Source organism: Bombyx mandarina, chromosome 24, assembly GCF_030267445.1.
Source record: "Bombyx mandarina strain Sakado chromosome 24, ASM3026744v2".
NCBI lineage: Eukaryota > Metazoa > Arthropoda > Insecta > Lepidoptera > Bombycidae > Bombyx > Bombyx mandarina.
The window spans coordinates 12047709-12063926 of NC_143230.1; the positions used below are offsets into that span (position 1 = coordinate 12047709).

At 40.7% G+C, this 16218-nt stretch overlaps 2 protein-coding genes across 8 annotated transcripts in view; both read right to left on the bottom strand.

Moving 5' to 3' along the window:
- LOC114243835 (transcription elongation regulator 1) overlaps window positions 1-6937 on the bottom strand; it is a 41337-nt gene extending 34400 nt beyond the window's left edge. For 3 of the 7 annotated variants that reach the window (XM_089737940.1, XM_089737937.1, XM_089737943.1), the window contains exons 1-4: window positions 6609-6937; window positions 2373-2700; window positions 1515-1665; window positions 316-453 (exon numbers count right to left, since the gene is read on the bottom strand). In XM_089737940.1, coding sequence (XP_089594066.1) covers window positions 316-453; window positions 1515-1665; window positions 2373-2700; window positions 6609-6784 — 793 coding nt within the window. In that variant the 5' untranslated portion in view covers window positions 6785-6937. The remainder of the gene's footprint in view (window positions 1-315; window positions 454-1514; window positions 1666-2372; window positions 2701-6608) is intronic. The other 4 variants (XM_089737942.1, XM_089737939.1, XM_089737941.1 and 1 more) reach the window with 2 other exon arrangements.
- A 4373-nt stretch (window positions 6938-11310) lies between these two features.
- On the bottom strand, window positions 11311-14142 carry LOC114243871 (uncharacterized). Its single transcript, XM_028175504.2, has 2 exons — window positions 13815-14142; window positions 11311-12591 (listed from the first exon to the last, which is right to left on the bottom strand). Exons 1-2 carry the CDS (start codon window positions 13924-13926, stop codon window positions 11345-11347), a joined length of 1359 nt encoding a protein of 452 aa, XP_028031305.2. The 5' UTR covers window positions 13927-14142; the 3' UTR covers window positions 11311-11344.
- Between the last annotated feature and the right edge of the window lie 2076 nt (window positions 14143-16218).

The window sequence follows — 16218 nt, forward strand, 5'->3', positions numbered from 1 at the left end:
AGGTTTAAAAGGTTGATAAATATGAAAATGCTCGGAATTCAATAAAAATAACAATTTTGTTTTTCCTTTGATGTGTCTCCCATCGGACGGATTCCTTTTGTTTGTTTTAAGTTTGTTTCTACAAAAGTATAGGTCTATTTATCGATTGAGGCACCACGAAGTCTTCTGGGTCAGCTAGTTTATTATATAAATTGGATTACAGACGCAATGTTTGTATTACATACTTATTTCAGTTTTCATGAGTGGCATCTTCAGTAAATAAATATGAACTATGTATAGTATAAGTGTGGTATATTGGAGATGGAAGTCTCTCACCGTCCTTCCCCCAGGGCGGCGGCCCCATGTACTGGTGCTGCGCGCCGGGCAGCATCATGCCGTTGGGCATCACGAGCGGCGCCTGGCCCATGGGGCCGTTCATGCCGACCCCTTGTGCCGATATTTGGGGGATTTGTCCTGCAACAACACATCGTTACTGACGCGCACTACGCATACCCGATCGCTCATGGAAATCAGCAACACCAAAGGCACAACAAAGGTAGGACCTCTTGTGAGTCGGCACGAGTAGGTACCACCACCCCGCCTGCTTTTGCAGTGAAGCAGTAATGCGTTTCGGTTTCAAGGGTAGGGCAGCCTTTGTAACTATACTGAGGCATTAGAACTCATATCTCAAGGTGGGTGGCAGCATTTACATTGTAGACGTTTATTGCCTATGGTAACCACTTAACACCAGGTGGGCTGTGAGCTCGACCACCCATTTATGTGAAAAAAAAAACAAAGTTGAATAGTATAGTATGATAGCTGCAATCCGTAGAACTGGGACAGTCGGGAAACATGGGTGTGCTTACTGGCCATAACACAGCGGAAAATAGAATCACTTAAGACTGTTAATGTTTTATTACCAGATTAAAATATTTTTGGTCAGTCAATAATTTTATTTAAACAGTCCAATAATAATTTATCTTCTATGGGTTGGTGCCACCTCAGCATTTAGACAGATAATGTTTTCTGTACTGAATTTTACAAGGCACGATCAATACAGAAATAATCAATATCACAACAATAGAGCTCCTTAGCCATTGCATACTCCGAGTGATTCGTTGACTCCATGATGCTTTATTCACACAGTGTGGACTGTGAGCTTGACTAATTTTTAATGGAATAAAATTAAATCTGCTGTATCTGCGCCTTATTTTCTAATTTATTTATTTTTTGTTACTCTTGTAGGCAGACGAGCGTACGGCCCACCTGATGGTGAGTGGTTACCGTTGCGCATGGACTTCAGCAATGCCAGGGGCAGAGCCAAACCTCTGCCTAACTGAACCTTCTCCCCCAGTTCATCCTGATGAGCCAATCAAGTCTACAATTCTTAGGGAATGTCATTGTCGGACAACTGGCTGCTCATAAAACAATAAGCCAATCAAAACTGGATCATTGATACAAGCTGCATTCTCCAATATTTTATTGAGGCACCTAGGGGGATAACAGGCAAGAGAAGGTTGTAACAGGCTACCGACCTGAAGCTACCAGTATCTCCATCTCACCGTGTGTGATGACCTTGCAGTTCGGTCCCTCCACTGGCCTGGTCCATGTAGTCTCCCGGGACCGAGCATGGTAATAGTATGATTTGCCTTCATCTGTCTTCGTTTCCACCCATACTTCAGGGTTCTGCAAATAAACACAAAATACATGGAATCACAATTCTCCAATTACATGATCATCCTACTCTTCAAATTAGAACACATGATTCTAACAAAGTAGAAGTGGCCATCCACTCAGTTCACTTTAATAAAACTAACTACTATTTCAACTATCATCACCTACAATTGCAATCCATATAGGTATATCTATATCTATACTAATATATAAATCTACAGTGGTTTTTACGGATATTCCGTTATAACTACTGAACCATGCATCCGATTAACTTGAAACTTGGTATCCATGTATTAAATACATGCACTTAATAGATAGGCTAATATTTATATGAGTGTTGGACTCCCTACACCAATTGCGGGGGCGTTAATGATGAGCTTCTTTTTGCGGGTGAGAAATAATAATGTTAATTTTAAATGCCCAGTGAATTGGACGGATACAGTTAGTCCTTCATAAACATTGAACTCTGATGTTGAGTTGTAGACAAAAGAGGCACATAGCAGATGCTTCCAATGTGCGGAGTGCACTCTTTATTATATCCATCTTTAAAATAGTAGTTTTAAATGTAGTACATATTTTTAGTGATTTTGTTTAAAAGTATTGATTAGATATTGTTTTCCAATCAGGTCTCTTTCAATGGTTTATGTTGTGTATCACATATTCAACACAATCAAAGAATACTTATAAAGCAGAAAATAATATCTTTAATATCGACTTACCATACCAGGGGGCGGCATACCAGGTGGTCCTCCATACGGGGGCTGATTCATCATATTAGGAGGGGGGCCCATCGGCCCCCCGGGAGGCATCATGCCGGGAGGGGGGCCGAAGGGCGGCGGACACATCATGTTGGGAGGCGGGGGACCCATCGGTCCCCAATTGTTGTCGAAATTCGGTCCATTAGGTCCGAAACGGGGTCCGCCCCGTCCTCTGAAGAAGCCTCGTCCGCGCATTGGAGGTCCTGTGGGTCCGTAGCCGCGTCCACGAAATCGCATAGGCGGCGGCGGACCGTTCATCCAACCAGGCGGGGGGCCGCGACCACGGCTTCTATAACAATGGCATGTTAACAATAAACTGAAACGACAACCGCAAAATTTGGAAACCCTATTCGGCCAAACAAGGCCATCATAAACTTTGTCTTTTTCATCTACAATTGTATAATATGTACTCCACAAATGTTCACGATTGACTTCCGCGGTTAAGGAATAACATCGTGTAATAAAAATCAAACCCGCAAAATTATAATTTGCGTAATTACTGGTGGTAGGACCCCTTGTGAGTCCGCGCGGGTAGGTACCAGCACCCTGCCTATTTCTGTCGTGAAGCAGTAATGCGTTTCGGTTTGAAGGGCGGGGCAGCCGTTGTAACTATACTGAGGCCTTGGAACTTATATCTCAAGGTGGGTGGCGCATTTACGTTGTAGATGTCTATGGGCTCCTTTAACCACTTAACACCAGATGGGCTGTGAGCTAGTCCAACATAAAAGCAATAAAAAAAAAATAATAAAAATTGTTGTATGCGAGACAACATCCATATGTACTGAACAGAATGAAATTAAGATTAAATCTTTTTACTCATGATATACAGGTATAAAAAATTGTTTGTTTTCTGCAACAATCCTGATAGTTTGATTTTAATGTGCTGCATTGAATGTGGTGCTTTAATGTATTTGTATGGTTGATGTAACAATACTGAAATACAGTTGTAACAATATTGAAAAAGAATATATCCTAATTTGACCTCCATTTGTTATATACTTAGGCCTTTTTTTTTTTTTTCCTACCTAAGCTGAGAGCCTTGAGAGGCTATATCAGCGTAACCCTAACTTTTGTAGGTGAGCTCACGGGGCTCAAACCTGATGACGTTGCTAACACGAACCCTAGCAAGAGCCGTGCTTCGCAGAATCTACCACCGGATCGGAAACGCGACTCACTGAGAAGATCCGGCGAGAAACTCAGTGGGCTGTGTCTGAGAGTTAATTTACTCGTCGAGCCCTTCGTCGCAAGCGACGGGTTCGACGAGAACGGTGACCGGTGCTTGAAGTACCTAGAAGCACCGTTAGTGGATCGGGAGGATCCGAGATGACGTGTACTTAGGCCAAAGAAGCTCTGTTTTACTTAGTTGTTCTTTTATAAGTCAGTAGTGTGACTTTTAAAATGGTGATTTTTTTAATTCATATAATGTGGAGTTATAGTCAGAAGTGAAGCTAAGTCCTTGTATCACAAAGGACATTGCAGCATTGACCCGTATTTATTTTATTATGTTAGGTCCCACCTGTGTTGGTACTAAGATTTTAAAAATTATTCTAAATTATTATCGGCATCCTGGACAAGCACACAACCTATGAGATATCATATCAGGTAGACTCTATGTAGCTGATCATAAACCCAAATTACCAACAAGTAAGTACATGTATAAAGACCTGTTCCAGTATATGCAGCCCCCCCTAGCATACATATTGCAATACATAAGCACAGCAAATTGTTTGTCATTATTCAATCCAGTCAATTGAGCTAGTCCATTCGCAATTACATTGTCCGTCTTGGTGGGAACACACTGTTCATTGCAAAAGACTTAAAACTTATGTTTGAAGGTGGGTCGGTAACATGTTGCTGCGTCCAGTTCTGTGATAGAATTAAGTATGATATTTAATCACATGAAATTTTCCAATCAAATGATCTTATCTTATCTATGTACTTGAGATCTGAATGCATTACATGCCAATTAAAAAAGTAATTGTATACTTTCAATAAATCTTCATTTCAAACATTTACCAAAATAGTTTTTTCTACCTATTCTAGTAACCTCAAGGGGTTATACTAGATTCTCCGGGTGAGCAATCCAAAACACACTGCACGTGTATCTTTTTTAAATTCATGTGAATAACATAAACATATTCCTTTAAGGATAATAATGATAATCTTATTTGAAATAATTAAAAAACAGTGGCAGCATGAGTTGAACAAAGGGAACTTTATTTTTAAATCACTAATATGAACATTAACAGAAATATTGGAATACTAGCTGACCCGGCAGACTTCGTAGTGCCTCAATCTATAAATAAAAAACCTAAACTTTTGTATAAAATAAACTTAAAACAAACAAAAGGAATCCGTCCGACAGGGGACACATCAAAGAAAAAACAAAATTGTCATTTTTATTTAATTCAGAGCATTTCATATTTATCTATCCTTACATATTTATCCTTTTAAACCTTCACTGGACTTCCACAAATAATTCAAGACCTAAATTAGCCAAATCGGTCCAGCCGTTCTAGTTTTAGCGAGACTAACGAACAGCAATTCAATTTTATATAATATATAGATCAATATTAGTTTTTTTTACTTCTCTGACCTTACTTAGTTTTGTATGGGTAATACTCTATTCACTTCTGCTCAAAAACAGTCATGATTTAAAGAGCGGGGCTGTTATTCTCATGTCTCAAGAAGACAGTGATCCCTCCATTAAGTACTTCATACCAGATAGACTACAAGCTCCTGGCTACATAGGGTGCTTCGTATCATCCTTTTCACCCTCTAGCAAAAAAAACTTATGCTGCACATAATTATCATTAAAGTTTTATAACATCACCATTATTAAAGATGTAAAAAATACCCACCTTCTTCATACATATCAAATTTAATTTTTATTGAAGTCTGAGTTAATAAGAATGTTATACAGCAAGCTGGAATAGGGTTGCTTCTGCTCTAATAAATAAGTAGTCATCTCTTGAATCACTGCTGCATTCATTCACAGTAATTGCTGCATTAAACTATCTGTATTACTATTAATATTATTAATAAATATTTCCAGATTGTACTCAATTTAAATTTCCATTAATGAGTTAGCATTTTATTTGGTTAGTGACAACAATTAGCATTGCAATTTAATTATGCAGTGACAGTTTACACAAAGAACGCTATAACATATTATATCAAAATTCAGTTTGGCTTGAACACAGGATTGTGGTAAAGGCAAAGATGAGCTTTCATATTATTTTTAATACTATTTATATTTTTATTGTGTTGATAGGTAGACTCACTCTCTTAGTGACCAGAGCTCTTTCACATCACTATGTGATTGCTTCCACCCACCTTGTTGTGAGTTCAGATTCAATTGAACTGACTCATAACTACTTCTCAGTAGAACTAAGTAGAATGCACATGCAGCTATAACATGCATCCTATATAAGAGCTAAATGCTTGATGAGCTTGCGCTATTGCAATATTTAATAAATATGATAAGGAATAACGTGGATACTCTGTTGAAACTACTAACAATATTCTTTTTAACTTTCCACTGTACTGCACTGTATTTTTTGGCAAATTTTGCTAAAAGCTATAAAATCCGCAAAGCAAATGTACGATTCAACTGGTTTACTCATCAACACGAGATTTTAACTATCAATATTCATTTAACTTCAATTGAGAGCTTTGAATGACACAATAGCGAAAGCACTTGGTGTTTTGTAAAAAATAAATATAGTTTCATAATTACAGTACTTACTGAATAACTTAAGCTTAAATTTACAAAAAATTGTTCAGTATCCGAAATGTGCATGAGTTCAGGATTGGTCGACATAGGAGATTGCAGTAAACATTATAAAACTTCTATTTATTCGGGACACTGTATTATTTACCCGTCGAGTTGTTTCCAGAACGATTATACATGAATTTTAATATATGAAAATACACGAGCCGACAAAGTCAGAAAACACATGTAAAATAAATGTTAAACGTATTTGTAAAGTTTCTCATGCTCTCTTGGGATTCATTTGGGATTCATTTGATAGATAAACAAGGACATAGTTTACCGCATTGATAAAGAGTTGTTCAAGTCTTCGGGTACCATTTTATAATAGAGGCAAAAATCGATAATTTTATAACGACAGGTACATATTCGCTGTGTGTTGTTTGTAAGTCATAGGTATAGGACATTTAACGTAAATCTCTCACCTGAAGCTCCCACGGCCCCGATTACCGCGAAAGTTGTTACCGCCGTCTTCCTCTTCGTAACCTTCTTCATAACCAGTGTATTCGGCGAAGTCCTTCCCAGCCTCTGCTTCGGGTGCGTCGCTTCGGCTAACTTCGTTCAACGACACGTCCTGCTGTTCCATATAACCATCTTCCATTATGTGAGCTATTTATCGTTTTTCACTGAATACTATGTCCACATGCCTAAACAGTTTATCACTTGAAGTAATACGCACTAGAATTAAGTTCCGCGAGCGCATGAAAATTAAAAGTCAAAACATGGCGCCGTCAAGATGGCCGCCGATGGCTTCACTAGAGCTAGTCTCTATAATCTAAAATCGGTCGTTGGTCAATAGTCGATTCTGAAATAAATTGTTTTCATTTACTGGAGATTGGATACTTTAGGTTGAGCCTTTTATGAAATAAATATTGTTGTAGTTTGAATATGAAAATAATGGCCGGCAACACTTGACACATGTAAGGTTACAGATTTCGAATATTGGAATTATTTTAAATGTTTAAAACAAATAATTGTCTTCTCTTCAGTGAAGACAATGACTTCTCATCTGGACACGGTCAGAGCAACATGTGAGAGTTTTATAAAAATAAAATATTATAATGGAGTAATAGTGTACAAAGAGTTTGCAATATAATTATATTAACCATGAACCAGAGTATTTTTAAATAGCCCCTCACCTACAGAACACAGTCCCCTCAAATTTTACCGTCCAACAAATATATTTGTCCATTAGAATAATGATGTAACTTATTTTATTATCAAACAAAACGTGCGATAAGAAGCTCATTTTCAAAAATTAAGAAATTGACAAACAACATGTCGCCTTTGCTAAGCGATGACTAGTCGTCGGTCCACCTTGTCCGTGGGAAGTCTCATAAATCGGTACGCCATGGCGCCATGCGCACTACCCTAGTGTGGTCGCCACTAGAGAAGTATCTGGTACAAGCGGCCACCGACAATGCTACTTTAACCGCAATCTCCGGGATACATCTATTACCATGGATCTCCTGCGAATCTGTTAATTTCTCCACCTCCCCCAATCCTTTTGTTTTTATGACTTTGAATCTTCTGATATGGACCGATATGAGCGACTGCCTCTCAGTACCGTATGTCTTCACTGGCAACGCAAACTAGTCACTTGCATCCCGCGACTCTGTGGTATTTCTTAGATTATTTATTACTTGTATTTCTTCTTGTTTTTTAATTAAGCAAATGGCTTTTAGCGATGTCATTGTTGGAAATGTCGAGTTTAAAAAATCTTCAATTATCAAATCAGGTGTATGGAGGGTAGACGTAAGGAGAATCATTTCCATCAATCAAAAAGTGTCCAGCTTTTTACTATAAATTACAGTTTAAAACCTGTCAAAATCATGCTGGTGTTGACAAAGGGTATGGTATGAATATAGCAATTTTAGATAAACTGAAGTATTCCAAGTTGAAAAAATATATTATTTTGACTAAAGTAGTTAATGATTGAACATTTCAACAACTTACGTTGTACAAGATAATGCAGAAAATATAACCTTAAAGAATAATAACAAGAAAACGTGTACATAGAGTGATTTTGTTTCGTAAACTATGAATGGTACGATTGTTTATTGATTAACATTTAATTTAATGAAAAATTATCTATCAAAGCTACTCTAATAATATTTGGCTTCCTTTAAAACTTACCCTGATGCTAATGTGGCGCCACCTTAATTTAATACATTTCGGCGGACACTTCATAAACATAGTCGATTTACCTCTAACATCCTTAAGTACTCTCAATTGATTTTTTTAAGGGATTTTATGACCTGGTAACTAAGACATTTAAGTCATGTCTTATTCTAATTTATATTCTTATTTTTGTGAAATACGGAGTGAAATGAAATGAAATGAAGATGATTAATTTGAGACATTAATCAACTGGGATGAAATGAAATGAAATGAGATGATATGGGATGAAATATAATCTCAGTAAAATGGTGGGCATTAACTGAGATTTTTGCAGTGGACTTTTTGGAGAATCCCGTGAAGTTGACGCTTTGTTTAATTTTACCACATTTGTGCACTTTCATAGATAGTAAACAGTTAATCATCATCATCATAATCGGTTGCTCTTGGTAGACATGGGATCAAAATTTCAATCCAGGACGCAGTAAGGTCTGATACGAGATCGACAAAGTTAGATAAAATCATAATAATAGATTTAATTGTATTATAATTATAATTGGGCCACTTTAAATTGATAAAGAATGTTCTTTCACTAATTGTCTTGTACCTTATCTTTTAATTAAGTGGTCAGTGGCTTAATCATGTCTGTGGTATTGACCAAGTGAATGATATTTGTCTTCATAGCTATAAAAACACCTTTTGTTATAGTCCCTATGTATGTTATTAGTAGATTAGTATGTAGTGTGTAGTAATTGCAATATTTTATCAGCCCACACTAAAGTGAATTTGGTAGATACTTTAATTCTGCTCTAATGAACTGCAATTTTGGAAAAACTTTATTATTATAACTATTATAAATCTTCTTCTTTTTCTCCACCTTATCCCACTAGGTGGGGTCGGCACAGCTAATTTTCTCTTCCATTCTCTTCTATCAGCCGTCATCTCAACACTTACTCCTCTCTGTCTCATATCGTCATTCACACACTCCATCCATGTCTTCTTCGGTCGACCTCTTCCCCCTGTACCTTGCACTACCATTTCCATACATCTCCTAGTCACATGTTATCTCCTCTCTACGCATCACATATCCATACCACGCTAAACTATTATAAATAATTTTTTAAATCTTCCTATTTCAGAAGAAATATTTATGAGCCTCACAGTCGATTATGCTCGTTAACATCTAGAGACATTTTTCAAACTATGTATTTGCTTTTATTGAAAGTTGAACTAATGATTTGTATGGTATATTCAGTTGGTATCACTACATAGTATAAAACAAAGTCGCATTCTCTGTCCCTATATCCCTATGTATGCTTAAATATTTAAAACTAGCGACCCGCCCTCGCTTCGCTTCGGAAACATTAAAACACACATGAAACCAAAAAAATAAAATAAAAAAAAATTAAAAAAAGGAGCCTATGTTCATCAGGGACAATGTCGACTTCTAATGGAAAAAGAATTTTTCAAATCGGTCCAGTAGTTTCGGAGCCTATTCGAAACAAACAAACAAACAAATCTTTCCTCTTTATAATATTAGTATAGACTACGCCACGGAATTTAATGCGGTTTTTTTAATAGAAAGAGTGATCGAAGAGGAAGGTTTATATGTATAATAACATCCATTAAATAGTGGAGAAATCAATAAAATAATTACAGTTTCCGAAGCGAAGCGAGGGCGGGTCGCTAGTGCGATTATAAAAATAAAAGTTTATATATCAAATAGCAAAATGCGACAGCAAGGAGACGTCTGTACCACAAATTGAAAACCTGAGAAAATAAGCCTTGAAAAATATAAAACCTGTAAATGAAGGAAAAAAATTAAATTAATAATTATTCAAAATTATGATTTTTTGTTGTAGGTTTGTTAAGTTTTCTGTCTATTATTCTGCTAATCATAGGTGAGTTGTCGATAAATGAGAACGTCACTAAAGTATCGATATCGACAGATAAAAACGTCCCTTTAAAACATCAAACATGACTGGCAGAAATTAAATAAAAAAAACTACACCAGTGCCAAAACGGAACAACAGGAAAGTAGGTAGGTTAAAAAATGGTGTCGCAACTCACTAATATATTAATCTGTGTATTATAAACACGTGTTTACTAGTATGTACTATAGTCGGATTTTTAATTAAACGAAGCCAGCTGACAGTAGCTAATGTCACTTTGTGAAATAATGTTGCTATATTTAAAGTAATAGTGATGCGTTCAGTTCTCGTTCAATCACATAAATGAACAATGAGTGTGAAGAGTTACTCATTAATTTCAAACTATAAAAGAATATTATTTATATTTTACAATAAAATTGTATTAAAGTGATCCAATATAATAATATGTTACTAGTAGTATGTAACTACAATCAGTTTTTTTTATTTTCATTACCTATGTACCTATAATTGTTATATTTTATACATCTATAGTTTCAACTATATGATGCATTGGAAATAGGACAGTCTTACAAGCTTCCTCGCAATGTTTTTCTTAATGTTTAAAACACTCGGTATTCAGTACAGGTAGATACCATAGGAACATAATGTTTCGTCGAAAACTCGTTGGTATGTACAAAGCACGGCTAAAATTCGAACCCCGTGCCCGATATCGGCAGTTCGGCACACTAACTATTCACTAGACAATCGAGGCAATTTCATTAATTCAGGAGTTTTTTCAATCGTTCACTTTGTCACAACACTATTTTTATTTCATCAAAAACTGACAACACAGTAAACGTCAGTTTACTTCGTCTAATAAAAAATCCGACTATAGTATTCTGTTAAATGAACAATGAAATGGAACGGAACGAGATGAAGTTTATTAATGAAGACTTTTTTCAATGCTTATATGGGTGGACGACCTCACGGCCTCACGGCCCACCTGGTGTGAGTAAGTGGTTACTGGAGCCTACACCCACACACTTAGTCCATGCATCGAACTTTCAAATACAGAATCTTCAAATTGATTTAATGTGAGGTAGTACACGCGGAAAGCCGCATCAAATAAGAGATCAGGTAAATCGAATTAGTCATGGTTTATTTCAGCAAGATCATTCATATGGCTTGAAACTCATTTTTGCTCGTGGATAAGGATTCTTGAAACTGGGCACTGAGCCGTAATTGAAGGCTCCGGGCAGCACAGCGGGCTGGTCTCTTTGTTCGCGTCTCAAGATGACACGCGGCTTGTCGAGCGGAGGGCACGCTTCAGTAGCGAACCGCCTCAAGCGCTTGTGGTAGATCGGAGTCTTTCTGTGAGTGCTCTCGGTCCTCTGAAAGGCACAAGACGACGCTTGCCGCGAGCACGGCGACTGTTTGTTTACTATGGCATCCCAAGCATTGGGTTTGTTCTCAAGGGTGCAGTTCGACACAGCCTCGGCGCTGCCCGGGGCTTGCGTGCTATACGGACAAACCAGGGATGAGATTACTGGAGGCTTCGGCTTCTTGGCGTCGGCAGGCTGCGGCGTGCTCAGTCCGGGCGCACCCGTCGTGTTGAAGGGAAGGAACTTTGAAATACCCAACTTCGGACCCTCGCGGGCGGGCGGAAGGTGATTCGCTGGTATAATGTTCGGATTCAGCTTTGCAGGAAGTCGTGGGTCTGTATTTTCGATTGCGCTCCCACCAGGACACACGCAAGATGGGACTGCGCATTTCGGGCACGGGCACGGGCCGCACGGTGCGCATGGCCTGCAAGGCGCACAAGGACCGCACGGCGCGCAAGGTCCGCACGGGCCGCATGGCGCGCACGGTCCGCAGGGCCCCGGCCCATTCGGTCCCACTGGATAACACGTGCCGCTGACGTGGTAAGGACCGCAGAACCAGTACCCATAGGGATAGTAATAGTAGCCCGTCATGTACTGCACGCAGCGCGGCGGCTGGTTCGAGGGTGGCGGCAGACAGCCACAGCCCGATGGACAGCCGCACGGGCCGCACGGGAACGGACACGGCCCACTCGTCGGGGGCGTACCAGCCGGCTTAGAGTACGACCTCTTCAGACCAACCACAGCTGTACCGGGCTGCAGCAAACCCAAAGCAGATAACGGGCAGTGAGGGGGGCATTGAATAGGAGCTTTGATGGAAACGCAAGAAACAGCTCTAGTTCCAAAGGAGCCCATGTGATCGCTTGGTCGGCAACTCTTCTTTGTAACAAGGCTGGGACACGACACGCTGTAGTGGCGACCAGTTCGTCTAGCCGCTCGTCCGCCGCACGGAGTCACCAGTACCTTCGTATGTGCAGTCTTCGCGCTTCTGACGGAGCGACCACGGTTCTCCCGCCGGCCGCGACTCCTCACCGCAGCCACTGTAAAGTTATGTTGCAATTTCATATCCACTGAAACATCATATAATATCTAAGAATAAAAGACAATTTAGCTTAGACTTCTGTTTATTTCTTAGTGTTATTGTTAGTTATAAACGGTAATGGAGCACTCCGGTTGGGCTTAATTCAATTTCGACGGCGGTACCAGTTGGTCCGTCACGGGGTCACCTTGACAACCCCCGTGGCGCTGATGCGAGATAAGTTCTTTTCCTCTTTCTTCAGCTCCTCAGGCTTCGTAGCTCCTTGATAGCTGCATGCCGGACAAGTGGCTGATTCACATTTCTTTGGCGGGCTTGGACATGGGCACGGGCACGGGCTTGGGCAAGGGCCGCATGGTCCGCAAGGTCCGCACGGACCACAGGGACCACAGGGACCACAAGGGCCCGGGAATCGACAAGGCCCACAAGGCCCGCATGGACCATACGGGCAAGGGTATCGACACGGACCGCAAGGCCCACATGGGCCGCAAGGCCCGCATGGACCACAAGGCCCGCATGGCCCGCACGGAGGACACGGTCCAGGGCACGGACCGCACGGCCCACAGGGACCACATGGACATCCGCAACTAGGACAGCCCTCTTTCTTCTCATCCTTCTTCTCAGCGTAATTTCGCCACGAGACGAGCTGGTCGCCGCGTCCCGGGCGCCAGCTCTCGGAGACGGACGCGTCGCTTCGGGCCGCCACTGTAAAGGACATCCAAGCATTAATAACCCGGCGAGGGAGCCCGCCGGCTGGCCGTGCTGCAAGGGGAAAGTACGCGATCTCGCCGAGTGATTAGTGCCTGGAGGTCCGCCGCGGCGCCGACCGCCTCCCTCCTACACAACCCCGCCAGCGCGACCGGTGCCATTAGCGGACAACAAATCTATCTGCCCATTTATGTAATGCGACTCTATTACTTTGTACAATGTTTATTTACTCGCCAAGTGACAAATTCACGGTATAATTTTCCTATTCGCCCGTCATCAAGAACAAAGTACTAGAAACATCTAGAAGTAGGTGCACACGACGAGACAGCCGAAAAGATGTTTATGAACCTTCTACGACATACGATAAGATTTTCTAACGGTTTTTACAATTTGTACCACCAAAATAATCACGTGGAAGTAATCGGTAATTGATAAAAAAATTGACAAAACTCTGGGCGGAACTAAGCATTAGTAGACTGTAGCAGAAACAAAGTAAGTAGAGAGTAACTTTGAACTTACATAACGGCGCGGTGCTTTTCTTGGTGCCCGCGGAAGTCAAAGCTCGCCCCTTGATGCATTTTAAGAACGACACATTTTTCGTCAAAACAGCCTTCCTCAGAACTAAAGCCATTGTTTACGTTGATTTTGTTTACTCGCCGGTTTGTTACTTGAAAATTTTGTATTGTTTTTTGTTAATTTTACTAAAAATTCGTGGCCATGTCAGGAGGGGGTGGTGAAGCTAGTGCTAGAACAAGAGATGTAATGTTTCAAACCTACATTCGAATTTTACTTTCTTCTTTTTAAAAATTCTTTCAAAGATTCAATCGAAAAAGGTTTCATTGCATTGTAGTTTTTATGTACTTAAAGATTTTTCAATTATGGGCTGATTGTGAGATGCGCTTACTTATTTCTATCTCCTTATCTAAAGCAAACTGAGCAGGGCTTAAAATTTTCAAAAATTCTTTGTTTTAGTCCAACAGGGCGAACAGTTAATAAGTTAAAGACGAAAGAAACATAGCACTCAAATATTTGTCAACCTCTTTTTAGAACTCAAATTATTACGGAATGAGTCCAGTCTGATTCTTTCATAGCTGGACGATTTAGCAAAATGTCGACACGACCGATTACTATTGAACAAGAGAGGGCGTTAATATATAGTTAAGGATTACCTCTTAAAAAATACAAAGTATAGATAGTACAAATTTAAATAGAAAAAGCTAGTTTTGACTACTTGACTGCATTCATATTGTGATATTGTATACGTGCTTACTCCTGCCACTTACTGCCATTTGGACCGTAGAAAAAAGTACTAAAATTGAACAATTAAAAAAGAAAGATATTTTGATCGATAGAGTTATATTGGGGTGCTGGGTTTTGGGATAAATAAAACTTCCATCGAAGTACAAATTAAAACCATTACTTAAGCACTTAGAACACTGAACTGCTTCTATTCTCTGCAATTATTGTAAACATTCCCGGCAGGACCAGTCATTTCGATGTATTTTCGCTATTTGATAATAGATGGCGTTGCACTTTTTAATATTTTATTGCTTAGATGGGTGGACGAGCTCACAGCCCATCTGGTGTTAAGTGGTTACTGAAGCCCATAGACGTCCACAATGCAAATGCGCCACCCACCCTGAGACACAAGTTCCAAGGTCCCAAGTATAGTTACAACGGCTACCCCATTTTTTTTTATTTTTTTTTTATTGCCTTTGTAGGCAGACGGGCATACGGCCCACCTGATGGTGAGTGGTTACCGTCGCCCATGGACTTCAGCAATGCCAGGGGCAGAGCCAAGCCGCTGCCTACCGCTTAATACTCTCCATAAGCCTCGTTTGAAGAAGGACATGTCATAGCGCTCGGGAAACACCGTGGAGGGGAGCTCATTCCATAGCCGGATGGTACGTGGCAAAAAAGATCTCTGGAAACGCACTGTGAATGACCGCAGTGGCTCCAGGTAGTATGGATGAACTCTACTCCGGTGGCGGGCGGTGCGATGGTAAAAACGAGATGCTGGTATCATCTCGAACAATTCCTCAGAGCACTCCCCATGGAACATACGATACAAAATACAGAGGGAACCGAAGTCCCTCCGCAGACCCAGAGGCTCCAAACGATCCGAGAGAATGGGATTATCGACAATCCGAACGGCCCTCCTCTGTATGGAGTCAAATGGAAGAAGCTGGTATTTGGGAGCCCCGGCCCAGAGATGGGAGCAGTACTCCATGCGAGGCCGGACTTGTGCTTTATAAAGCAAAAGTCTTTGTCCAGGCGTGAAGTACCGCTTCGCTCTGTTGAACCAAGTTCAATTCACCCCATTCGGAGACTCGCCCCAGAGAGTTCTCCACTTCAGACACAAGTTTTGATCGTCTCTCTTGCACCACGCTCCGAGAGAGACTCTGATGGCCGATATATCGCGCATCCCCCGTGCTATCATCTGCATAGCAATGCATGCCATCAATAGACAGCATGTCATTGATATACAGGATGAAAAGCGTGGGGCAGAGCACCGAACCTTGTGGAACGCCAGCGTTAATGGTCATGGTATCAGAACAGTCACCGTCTACAACGACCGTGATGCTACGCCCATCCAAAAAGCTAGCGATCCACTTGCAGAGACCCTCGGGGATTCCGTAAGATGGTAACTTCGATAGAAGTGCCCTATGCCAGACCCTGTCGAAGGCCTTCGCGATATCAAGGCTCACAGCAAGAGCCTCGCCCTTGCTCTCCAAGGCTTCAGCCCACCTGTGAGTAAGGTATACAAGAAGATCGCCAGCTGAGCGACCGTGACGGAAACCGTACTGTCACTGATCAGCTGGCGATCTTCAAGATACTTCAGGAGTTGTGTATTTATAATTCGCTCCATCACCTTGGAAAGCAAGGAAGTTATCGCGATAGGCCTGTAGCTCGATGGGTCCGA

What these genes read in the sequence shown, in the direction of transcription:
- LOC114243871 (XM_028175504.2), bottom strand. Translation starts at nt 13,926, where the DNA reads ATGGCTTTAGTTCTGAGGAAGGCTGTTTTGACGAAAAATGTGTCGTTC. An exon ending in GAAAAGCACCGCGCCGTTAT is followed by an intron (nt 12,592 to 13,814) that starts GTAAGTTCAAAG and finishes ATAACTTTACAG; the next exon opens with TGGCTGCGGTGAGGAGTCGC.